We start from the raw sequence: 12,378 nt of genomic DNA on the forward strand, positions 1-12,378 counted from the left end.
TATCTTAAGTCTACTGGGTTGTTCCTTTTAACCTCAAAAATAGCTCTGGTGTAATAAACACAGCTTTAAATAACTTAAAGGAATAAGATACTTTATTTTAAAAATTCAAATATGCTTCAAATGAAAGCGGTCCCTTTATTAAACACCCACACAGTTCCAAACATTGTACAAAACATTAAAACACTTATTCATACTCTTTTAGAGCAAAATTGCCTGTTCTGCCGCGCTCATTTTTGCATGATGTTGACATCTGAGTTCCACTATCATAAAGCGATCGGTTCTTCAGGACTGGCCCAAGAAACAAGTTTCTGACCCACAGAAGTATATCATGGAGGCAGAAGTCAACTGGTGAAGTCTCTGTCAACTGTTACACTTAATGTCCTCTTCCTGATTAAGAGAAAATGAAATATTAAGGGTACAGAAAAATAAATTTTTAATAACACTATTACCCAAAAAAGTTTAAAATCAGCATTAGTTCTTGTAAGGTTTATTACCCAACTTACTTTACCAAATTTAACTGTCACTTATATTACACTTTTTTGCTTTTCAAATTAAATATACAGCAAAATAAATTAGAAGTGGGTAAAAAAATTCAAAGGGAAAAGTGATATAAAATGAAGGTATACATTATGCTATGCAAAGAACACCATGGTGTTCTATATACTTGCTGGCAAACGGAAATAAAAATTAAAAATGGTAGGCAATACCATTTCTAGAAAGTCGGTCATTTTATGATTATTTTTCTCACTCACCTCTGAAACCACCACCCCCTCTTCCTCCTCTGAAACCTCCACCTCCACCTCTTCCTCCTCTAAAACCACCTAAAAACAAAGGAAACATTAATTAAATAACAGTAATCTACCATAATCTAATAAGCCCATCAATACAATTCTTACAATTATAAATAGAGACTCACATATTTTATCTTGCAGAGTTTTTTAAAAGATAGTTTTATTTTTTATAGTAATTTCCCAATACAGCAGCAGGTTAAAACCCTAGGTCACAATTTTTTAAACAAGTTTTCTGTTTTAATAAGTTAGAAATGCTTGTTACTTTGAAGTTCAATTTAGTCCTATCGTTAAATATATGAGTACCTCAACTTTTGCTTCTGGTACATACTTTTTTTTTATTGAAAAGACTTTTTATCTTAAGAACAAAAGAACAAAAAGTAGCAGATATGAGTGGTTTGGCTCTGGGGATACTACCATAAATATAATGTTTAAGGTTAATTGAGCTGCATACAGACCATCACTGATGCTCACATGCTGATGAGCCTTGAAATTAAGTTTTTAAAGCATTTTTCTATCATCCAACACAGTTGGCTTCCTATTGCAGTCTCTATTTTTATTTTGGAAGCTAACTTTGTAAAGAATGATAAAATACAAAAAGAAATTATAAAATGAGGAAACAAACATACTCCCAAATTACTGATATAAAAAAAAGGTTTTAAGAAAACAGACTGATAGACTTGTGAAAATTTTTTAAATGGTATACATGAGTCTGAATTCAGAATGGGAATGAGGGGATCTCCATTCATCAAATTCTCAAAGGGATACTCCTCAAAAATATTTAAGAAAGAAATATGTTCATGTCTCTTAAGAGATTTCCTCCAAGCTATCCAGACCCAAAAAGGTACATTTGTGGAATGAAATGACAGCTGAGAGGCAAAAGTGAAAGCAGAATTCTCTCCCGCCTGATCCAGTATCAGAAGTTGTCCAACCCTAATTTGCAGCCCCTCTTCTTCACCACTTTGGCTCTGCCCATCATCCTGTCACTCACCCACCACACAAGTCACAGATCTAAGCACACCCAATGCTGCACCCACCCTCATCCCCCACCCTGCTCATCATCCAGCTGCCCATAATGATGAAAATACCCAAACTCTGGTGAAATATATATGTATATGTGTATATATATATATATATATAAATACTGAAATCAAAGCAGTGAATTTATTGGTAGTAGTCTCTGACATGACATCATAAGATATGAGGTTTTTTTCTGAGCTGCCAATTATCTGATTAGGACAAATAATAAAGATATCACCTAACCTCACAAGGTTTTGCTAAATATTAAAAGAATATACTTGGATGTTAAAAGAATAAATGACCAGCTCCTGATATATAATCACCACTCAATGATGTTCTAAAAAACTAAAATTCAGTTAAGATAATCCTGGACTTTATAAAATGCTCATCAGAACATTAATAACCCAGAGAGATGAAATCCCTCAAAATAATACCTTTTTTCTTTTTCAGTAAGTTACTGAAACTAGGTATCATTACTGCGGCAATCAACCAAGATTTGAAAACAGCTTCACTAAAAAATTAAACATAAAGGAAGTTTGCCTATATACAGGATTAAATTGTACTACATAAGCTGGCTGAGACTTATTAAATGTCATTAGAAATTTTCCCCCATAGGTAACTTACCACCTCTACCACCTCGGCCACCTCCGCCTCTTCCTCCTCCTCGACCACCCCTGCCACCGCCTCTTGGAGGTCCTTTCTCACCTGGAGGTCGAGGTAAAAACCTCTGCAATGGTAGCAGCTTATATGGGTCTATATAAAACTGGAAGTATAATAGAAACAATAAGCATGATGAGTTGGGGGGGTGGTACAGTACAATTATCAAGAACCTACATGCTAGACTCAACAGCCTGGGTTCAAATCCCAACCCTACTACTTACTACTGTGAAACCCTAGGCAAGGATTTAATTTCTTTGTGCCTCAGTTTTCTGATCTGTTAGATGAAGATAATAAGGAGCCTACTTCACATAATCCTTGTGAGGATCAAGAGTAATGTATAAAAATAAAGCACTTAAACTCAGCATACAGTAAACATTACATGAATAAAAATAAAAACCAAGACCAATTCAATCTCATTTCTCTTTAAAAATAGATAATGCCCTCCAAAAATTAACCACATTATCACTAACAGAACTGCCACAAGAAAAATGAAATTACTAAAAATGTAGCATTAAAATTCAAAATGAAGCACTGACATGCTGGGTATTTCAAGACTTTAATAAAAGATCAAATCAGTAACTATTTACTGAACAAAGTAATGGAAGATATGTAAAAATTAACCTCCCTCCTCCGTATTTGGGGTTAAAGAGGATATTCTTCAAGATAATGAAATATAATAGGTGTATTACACAATTTTACACAAAACACACATGCTTCAAATCTGTAATGTATTACTTGTAATAAGATGTTTAAATCCCTCTTTAGTATCACCCTACACTCTTTTGCCCTTCACAAATACATCCCTCAAAAACACTGTCTAGTTCTGCACTGTCCAATATGGCAGCCACTAGCCACAAGTGCCTATTTAAACTTAAATTAACCAACACTTAAAGTTCAGTTTCTGAGTCACACTAGCCACATTTCGGGTACCCAACAGCTACAAATGGCTAGTGGCTACTGCATTGGGCAGGGATTTCCACCATTAAGAAAATTCAACTGGACAGCATCAGTCTAGAGACTAAAATAATAACCTAGGCTGATAAGGAGGGAATGAACAGTAGATCTTAAAATAAGAAAGGAAGAATGTACAATTTCGCATCTACGATAAAAAACACTAAATAACAAATGCTCAAATAGTGATGTGAGAAAAGGCAGGCATCCAGATCAAATTCAAGTGGCTATTACAGACAAATCCTTTTCTCAGGTCACCAAATGAGAAGCCTGGCTCTCGGGACCACCTGCAGCAGTGCAGTTTCCCAGTGGGTACTTCTCAGGGTTTCTACAGCCAGTAGCCATACACTAGCAACCAGGCACTGTCCCCATCTCATCTACTATTCCAACCTGGCTTATGAGCCTACCACTCCATTGGCTCCATGATCTGTTGACCTCCAAGTTGTTAAATCCAATAAATACTTTGCATTTTGCCACTTGAGCACTTCTTGGAGACATTTTGTTCGCTTTACTTTGGTGACATCACTTTTATGAAACTCTCCCTGTTGGCCTCCTCCTTTACTGGCAATTACTGCTCAGTCTCCATTAACAGATATAAATAAATTTAAAGGTGCCCCAAAGCTCTGTTCCTCTCTCTCTCTCTTCCTAGACTATATCATACACTGTCTATCCAATGACAACTTCCCAAATCCATCTCTAATCCAGACTCTTCCTTTGAGTTCCTAACCACTGAATATCTCACAAATGCTTCAAACTCATTATGCCCGAAACTAAATTCATTATCTTCCCCTAATTTCTTTCTTCTCTACTGTTGCCCATTTTAGTGAACTGTGTGTGATACCATCCACAAGATGTTGAAATCAGACATCTGAAAAGATGGTGATACTTTTTACTTCAACTTCAATAGCTAATCAATTACCAAGACCTATCAATTCTACTTTCTGTATCTCTCATAAATCCAACAACTTTTTCTCCATTTCCACTGTTACTACCCTAGTCTAAAATATTTCTTCCAGGACTAAAGCAGCAGTCTCCGATGTGGTCCCTTCACATAGAGTTCTGATTTCTTTCCAGGTGCTCTTTTATTTTTTCAGTGCCCTCTTTTAAATATAAATTTAACCATATACATCCTTATATTTAAAAACAAAATTAAAGTCTAAATTCTTTTCATAACCTGAAAGCCTTAATAATCTATCCCCTGCCTACCTCTGTAACCATTAATTCACAACATTCCTCACTCCTCCTAAATGTTCTATGTCCAAGCTCTACCTCTGCCTATTTTAGATCCTTGAAGTGGCTTACTATCTGAGACTTGCCTACTTATAATGCACTTCCTCCTCCTCTTTGGCTAGTGCAGTGGTTCCCAAGTGCTAGCCTAAACTTATCAAAATCATCCAGTTTTCCTTTTTAAAACTGAATCCTTGTCCCTAGGACCCACTGGGTTTAGGAGTACATCCTAGAAATACATCCTCTAAAAAGCTCCCCCAGGTATTGTGCAACCAGGTTTGGGAGTCACTCGTAGTCAACTTGCAGGTCTCAGCTTCAAGCTCACATCCTCAGAAAGCCAATACACTAAACTTTGTCTCATTACTAAAATTGTCATAGCAGCCTATATTTCTCCTTTACAGCATATATTATGTTACTGAAGTATCTGTAAAATCATTTAATATCTGACTTCTCCCAGATAATATAAGCTTCATAATGTAAGTTATACTTAGAACACAAGCTTTCCAATGAGTTTTATATAAGCTAAAAAAATATACTCTAGCAGTTACAGAATTTGCTAATATGACCAAGGATTACTTTCTGAAAAACTGAATTTGATAAATTTGTTTAAAGATTGGTAAGTTCAATGTCTAAAGTACAGAACATCTCAGTTTAAGAGCTTCACTAGTGACATACTGAGGGAGTAACAAGTGCCCTATGTAAAACTGTCCTAATAACTACCTTAGGTCTTTTGCTTATAAAACCAAGGATCCTACGTATCAAAGGCTTGACTCACCTTCTGTAGTTTTTTAAAGGAAGATGCCTTCATGTTTTCTGACAATTTAACTGAAAAATACTATTAACTCTATTAAGGAATAAGCAATTAAGATTGAAGACGATAACCTTCTGAATTCATGTGCAATTTTAAAAACAGCAAGTTTATAATATATGGAAGTATTTAGAAAAAGTAAGAAATGAGTTTCCAAGTAGGAATGAAGTTTTCACTTTTGTTTTAAAACTTCCAATTCCACCATATTACAGTGGCATCATCATATCCAAAGCAAAGTACCTCAACCCTGTGACACTTATCCAAATGGCAATCATTTCTAAAACCTTCCAAAAAGGAAGTCGCACGTATAAGGCCTACCTTCTCAATATATGCGGAAACACATTCTCCTCTCTTGATTTTCCCTTATGGTCCAATGTTAGTAATACTCTGTCCAATTTAATGAAGAAACAATTTTAATTTAATCAATACATGGCTCCAGAAAAGGCAAATAATAACCTTTCAATGAGATGGCTACATCTTCCAATTAAAAAGGATACAAAATCTCTAAGTTGTCCAAATATTTCATCCACTTTTCCAATCTGTTCTTTATTTTCTAAATAAACTGGAGCATTGAAATAAGGCACCTTATTTTCATCTGTGGTACATTTACAAACTATGTCATCTTCACAGGGGTGCAGGAACTCTCCCAATACTGAAAGAGGACAAGAAAATGTTACAATATAAAACAATTTCAAGTGATACTGACCAACCTCTTCTGGAAGCTTTCTCCTTGGCTACCTGCGATTTCATCGTATCTGTTCTCCTCTGAGGCAAAAAAAGCCTTCCTGGATTGGTCCACAACATACTAGCTATGTGACCCAGGGTAAGGTTCTTGCCTTCCCTCTGCTTCAGTGTCCTCATCTTTAATGTAGGGGTAGTAACAGTACCGACACCTAACATCTAGTATTGTGAGGATTACATGCAATGATAAATGTCAAGTGCTTAGAAAGTACCTGGCACATTGAGAACTCAACCTATAATAAGTTATTTTATTATAATAACTATTAGTATGTGATTAAACTATGCTTCATTCTACTGTCTCTTCTTCGATCTCTTCATCCCTAACTCTAAGTCAGTCTCTGTTGATCTCCTGTCTTTTTTTCCCCGCTTCATAACTTCCCAGCACCACCTCTTCACCAATGACTTCAGTCTTTTCCAAGGAAGTCTAGAACCTCAAAATACTACCTTTATATCTAACTTATGGTTAACCTAAACAAAAATACTCGTCTTATTCCTACAAAACCAACTCTCCATGCCTATCACCCCAGCTCAAAATCTAGACCCTTTTATTCTTAGTATTAACCAAGTTCTAGTGACTTTGTCTCCATTAAATATCTCTCCTATCTAACACTTCTTTTCTTTCCTCATTTCCACCATGCTCTCAAAGTGTCACGCATGGACTATTATAGGCTAGGCTTGTAGGCTAGAATCTTTGACTCTAGCCGCTAACCTCTTTAAAGCATCTTGCATACCAATCCCACCTACTCTTTACATTAGACTCTGTTCATCCTTTTTCCTCTTTGATGTAGGCTTCTACTGTCAAATCTGTCTACCTTTCCATGACTTTCATCCTTCCTCACTGATAATTATTCCAAAACTGCTCTAATTAGGCCCTTTTCTTGACTTTTCCGCTGTAGTTTCCCTTCCAAGCAAAATTTTTTCCTCATTTCTCTTACTGCAATTGAAAGCATGGGCTTTGGAGTCAGAAAACATGACTTGTATCTCAAATATATCATTTAAGATCACTTATCACTTGATCCTAGCAAAGAAACTTAATTCTCAATTACAGTTTTCTTATCTGCGAAATAGGTACAATAGGAGTAAGCGCATATTATCTATTTAATGTGTTCCTTTCAATCAAAGTTCAATCTCCACCATGCATTCTAAGTGTCTTTCAGCTTTCTTGAACTGCCCCTTACATACTACAGCACAGCTATTATAAGTCAGTTTACAGACCCTCCGTAGACTTGACTCCCCAACCAAGCAGCAACCTCCGTATGACAGAGAGCTGCTAGACCTATCTTTCAGCAACTGGCTTCCAGTCAAACAAAAACTCACAACCTCGGTTCCTCGACCCCGCTCCACCTCCCCCGCCTCCGCCCCCCAAGTAGACCAAGCTTTGAAACCGACATACAAACTACTTGTTCTGGAGGTCCTTGGTCTTGGCCTTTGTTAAAGCCTCCGCGGCCACCCCCTCGTCCAAATCCTCCTCTGCCGCCGCCGCCGCCTCTGAAATTACCGCCGCCACCGCCTCTGAAATTACCGCCGCCTCCACCTCGGAAGTGGTTGTTGCTGCCGCCGCGACCGAAGCCGCCACCTCGATTAAAGCCTCCACGACCTCCGCCTCGGAAAGACATGCTCGCTCCTACCTGGTGAAAAAAACAGTGCGTGCCTTTCGATCATTGTGGCCTCCTGGGTACAGCGCCGAACCCCTCTGAGCTTCGGTCGGAACACCATAAAAGGGGACATAATAATAATAGCAACCCTGCCACCTCACCCACGGCCAGGCCGCCAGTGACGAGCCCGAAGAGTGTCACCTCCCCATAGCCCTGTGAGCTCGGACCAAGCACTCACTAGCCGCGTCGCCCCCGGTTAGTATCTCCTCCCCCACCAGGCAGCAAGGTCCTCGGTCGCATTCCCTCCCGCCCTACGCTGGGTTCCGTGTCCAGCATTCTCAAATCTCCCAGCCCTCTCCCGCCACTCACCGGCGCCACGTGCACCTCAGTCCCGGGTACGCACACCCACCCGCCCGGTACTTCCGCCGCACGAGAGCCTCCTCGGCCACCGTACCGGCACAAAGCGGGGGGTGAGGAGGTGGGGGACCGACTAAACAGTCGAATAACTGGGTTACAAAACCAGCCGGCCACCGGCAGAACCAGCAACGCTGTCACTTTTCCGAAACAACGTTCAGCGCTGTAGGAGTATCAATAAGATCTAATTTCAACCGCTAACGTAAGACAGTTACGTCTACTTGCCTACCGCGAGTAAAGGAAGTGACGTACAATAGCGGCGTCCTTTACCTTAGGGCGCTGCAGGAAGTGCCGCCGCGGGGTTGCCCTTGGAGATGGCTGGCGTCAGGGACAGCCTCTCTCCCAGCAGCCCGGCGGGGTCCTGGCAGGAGCGGATTGGCCGTGCGTTCTGGCTTCTCAGGTTGCACTGCGGTCCCGGCGCTCGTCAGTTGGTTGCCAGCTCCTGCAGCTGTTCCGCCCGAAGCTCTGAGGAGTTTCGAGCCGCGCGCTGGCGGGAGGTGGGTCTGGTCGCGTCGGAACTCAGTGGAAGAGAATGTCTGCGTTCTTTCGAGTCGCTTGTTTCTTCCGGATCATTTGAAGTACGCGCAATTGTGGGCTGTCCTATGCTGTCGATTTGTCCTACGGTTTCACTAAAGGGAAAAAAAAAATGCGTGCGTGCATATACTTTTAAAATACTATGTTATCTGACAGAAAGCTGATTATATATTTTTATCTTTCGTACCAGATAGTTTATTCTTCTGTCAAGTACGTTTTGAGCACCGATAGGCTGTACACTGTCGATACTACAAGCCCCTCTCCCCTTCTGTCTTTAAGCCTTTAGTATCTGACTTCCGCTAAAACTTTTCTCCCAAAAAAAGCTAGCCATCTCCCATTTATTAAATTTGGTTGGTCTCTTTTCACTCGAATCTTCTGAGACCTTACTTTAGTATTTAACACAGTCAACCGCTTCTTTGAAAGAGGGTGGGGATTGGTACCTTTTTCAGAGGGTTATTTTCATATTGGAAGAACTTCGTAAACCTAACTGCGGAAATGCTAGGAATCACAATATGTCCTCTCACTAAAGTATAAGTTTCTTGAGAAAGCACCTAACAGTAATATAGAAAGGAAATTTGATCAATGAATTTTTATTCAGATTTGTCAAATGTACTTTAAATTCTATACATCATACAGAGGAAGAGTTATTCATAACTGCCCTGCTCTGTTTTGCTTTGTTGATGTTCAGTGTTTTCTCTCCCTTTGATACTTCACTGTTGTCTCCAACTCAATGTGATGAAACCACTGAATTTTTATGGGGCTTTCGAGATTACATGGTGCCCCTTTATTTTACATGTAAGGAATTGACATTCAGAGAAGCGAATTGACTTCCTCAGCTAGTTAGAAGGACAAACTAGAACCATAGATTCTCACAGTCCTCAGTCCTTTTCTGCACCACCACCCACAATCTCATTCCTTCCTCTTTCCAAATTACTCATCATTCCAATTCCCTGTTTGTCCTCATGGTAGCATCATACTCTTGGTTTCCGAATCTGTGGACTGAAACCTTTGAGCACCCTCCTTCTCTACCATCATTGTCACCATCCCACCCAGCCTTGGTTGCAGTCTCTCTTATTTAAAGATATCAATTTCTATTCATTCATTCTAAAGTAGCTTTGTACTGTTGTTATAAGCCTCCTGTTGTCTCTGTCACACTTTCCTCTGTTATTCCTACCCTGAATCACCCAATATAATCTACAACTCAAAACTCCAGAAATAATTACAGAGAACTACAACATCCTCACATTCTGAGCATCTTTGTTGCCTCAAAATAAATGATTCTGGTCTTAACTTTTCTTCCATCTGTACTGCATATGATGACATACTGAACTTATTAAGTTTCCTCATACCAAAGCCATTCTCAGGACCCCAAGTAATTCCCCATTTCCTTTAGCAACAACTCTAAGATAAACTTTCTCCATTGATTAAACTTTCTATATAATTAATTTTATTTCACTCCAGCTATACACCATTTCTCCACCCCATCAGGCCAGCATCATGATCTTGCTTCTCTTTCTCTGCCATTGTAGAACACTTCCTTCTTGAAAAATCTCTATTTCCCACCCACTAGATCAGCCTTTTTCTATCTTTTTTACCCTGGAGGAACCATTGAAGTAATTTTTATGTCAGAAAATCCTGCATACAAATTTTATATATATGTGTATCACCATCTTGTTATGTTAACATGATCAGCAGTTTATAGACATGTAGACATAATAATCCAATGATAATTGTCTATGCTCTTTTTTTCAGCTGTGGTAAAATACACATAACATAAACTGTACCACATTATTAATTTTGAAGTGTATAGTTCAGTGGTTCACATTGTTGTACAACTCGGTGCTCTTTTGAGTACAGAATGGTGTTTTTCCATGAATCTGTTTATTTTTGTCCAACTTAATAGCCTACTGTATGTAGTTTCCCCCTTCTCACAAAGGATATCAATTCTTTTTTTTAAATTGAAGTATAGTTGTTATACAATATTATATAAGTTACAGGTGTACAATATAGTGATTCATAGCTTTAAATGTTATATTCCATTTATAGTTATTATAATAGGATATCAATTCTGATGCAAAATAAGTGGGAGAAGAAACTTCAAATTTTCATTTAATTTAGTAGATTGCAATTTGATTTTAATGAATATTAATCTCTTCCTATATGTGTATGAAAGTATTATTTTTGAAACTAAAAAAAATGGTATTTACCTGCTTAGTATGAAATCTTTGCTTGTCTTTTGCTGTGTATATAGTCAATTCTGAGTTGATCTTGAGACTGGCATACACAGATTTCATTTTCAACTGAAATGAGATGATTTCTGTCACTGTTCTTCATGCTCATTCAGTAAGAAAAAGCTTGCTCACACAGGAAGTTGGAATGATAAAATGTTTATTACTTTTGTATGAATGGTAGGTTGCTTTCACAGAAATCCAGCACTTGTAGAAGGGCAAGTCAGTAAATTTCATCTTACATTTATAACCATAATCTCACAAACTCTTCCTGTTCTGCAATTCCTCCAGGTGGTTTGATCTCAACTTGAAATTTGCTCTCTCTCAAGTACAAGCAGCAGCAGAAACATTTCGGCGATTCCTATTGCCACATGCTTTTTCCAAAGATTCAGTTTCCATTTAAAACTAAGAATCTTGTCACTTGATATAAATATTTTCTCCAGGCCCTCGTATTCCCACAGTTCACTTTTCAGCTCAAACATCCTGTTAACCAAAATCAATACTAGTTTCACTGTGTAACAAATTACCCCAACATTTAGTGGCTTGATACAATAAACATTATCTTGCATAATCTCTGTAAATCAGAAACTCAGGAGCAGCTTAGCTGGATGGTTCTGGCTCCAGGTCTCATGAGGTTGCAGTCATGATGTTGACAGGGGCTAGAGACATCTGAAAGCACAACTGAGGGTGGAGGATCAATTTCTGAGGTGGCTCACTCATGTGCCTAGCAAGCTAATGCTCTCTGTTGCCAAGGACACTCAGTTCCTTGCCACGTGGGCCTCTTTACAGAGTACTTAAGCATTCTCACAACATGGCAGCTAGCTTCCTCCAGATCCAGTGATCTCTTAAGTCATAAGATTTTATGTATATGGCAGATTTATTTGGTCTTTTGTCCAGGTATTCACATAGTTTTTTAAATATTCTCAAGTAAACTGGCCTTTGACAAGTTTAATCATTTTTGTAGCATCATCCAGAATTCTTTTCATTTCAGCTCCAAAAGTTTCTAACACCAGCACCTCTCTAGGAGGAGAGCAGTGTGTTGTGAATACATCAGGATTTTCTCTTTTATGAGAGTGAACCCTCTCAGGGAACAATGCTCAGATCATTGACAGGGCACCATCAGTGCAGATGCCAACTCATTTCCTCCAAGATGTACCTTTTGTTTCCAATATGAAGACAAAACAGTAAATGTATCTTAGCCTTTGCTTGTTTGGGGCAGCATTTTATAGCAGAAAAATTTTCTCGAATTTCACCACAATTTACATATCGCACAGGTGCTATCCTAAGACATTTGTTGTTGAAATCTGTTGATTTATCAACCTGAATAAAAGTTGTTTTTTGGCTTATTATACAAAAATATCTTTAGCATCATGTAATATGTCATCAGTTATATCAATTTATTGAAATTTAAG

The 12,378-nt window shown here is 38.5% G+C and overlaps 1 protein-coding gene across 2 annotated transcripts; it reads right to left on the minus strand.

Moving 5' to 3' along the window:
• Positions 1 to 74: 74 nt before the first annotated feature.
• On the minus strand, positions 75 to 8,795 carry GAR1 (GAR1 ribonucleoprotein). Of its 2 annotated transcripts, none has more exons than XM_045515779.2 (7): positions 8,475 to 8,795; positions 7,589 to 7,823; positions 5,952 to 6,106; positions 5,422 to 5,481; positions 2,433 to 2,571; positions 753 to 821; positions 75 to 387 (listed from the first exon to the last, which is right to left on the minus strand). In XM_045515779.2, the coding sequence occupies exons 2-7, from the start codon at positions 7,809 to 7,811 to the stop codon at positions 374 to 376; spliced, it is 660 nt and encodes a 219-aa protein (XP_045371735.2). In that variant the 5' UTR covers positions 7,812 to 7,823; positions 8,475 to 8,795; the 3' UTR covers positions 75 to 373. The 2 variants fall into 2 exon arrangements, with proteins under 2 accessions (XP_045371735.2, XP_010951977.2); XM_010953675.2 differs by lacking the exon at positions 8,475 to 8,795 and adding an exon at positions 8,160 to 8,450.
• Between the last annotated feature and the right edge of the window lie 3,583 nt (positions 8,796 to 12,378).

The sequence above is a fragment of the Camelus bactrianus genome, chromosome 2, assembly GCF_048773025.1.
Source record: "Camelus bactrianus isolate YW-2024 breed Bactrian camel chromosome 2, ASM4877302v1, whole genome shotgun sequence".
In the NCBI taxonomy this organism is placed as follows: domain Eukaryota; kingdom Metazoa; phylum Chordata; class Mammalia; order Artiodactyla; family Camelidae; genus Camelus; species Camelus bactrianus.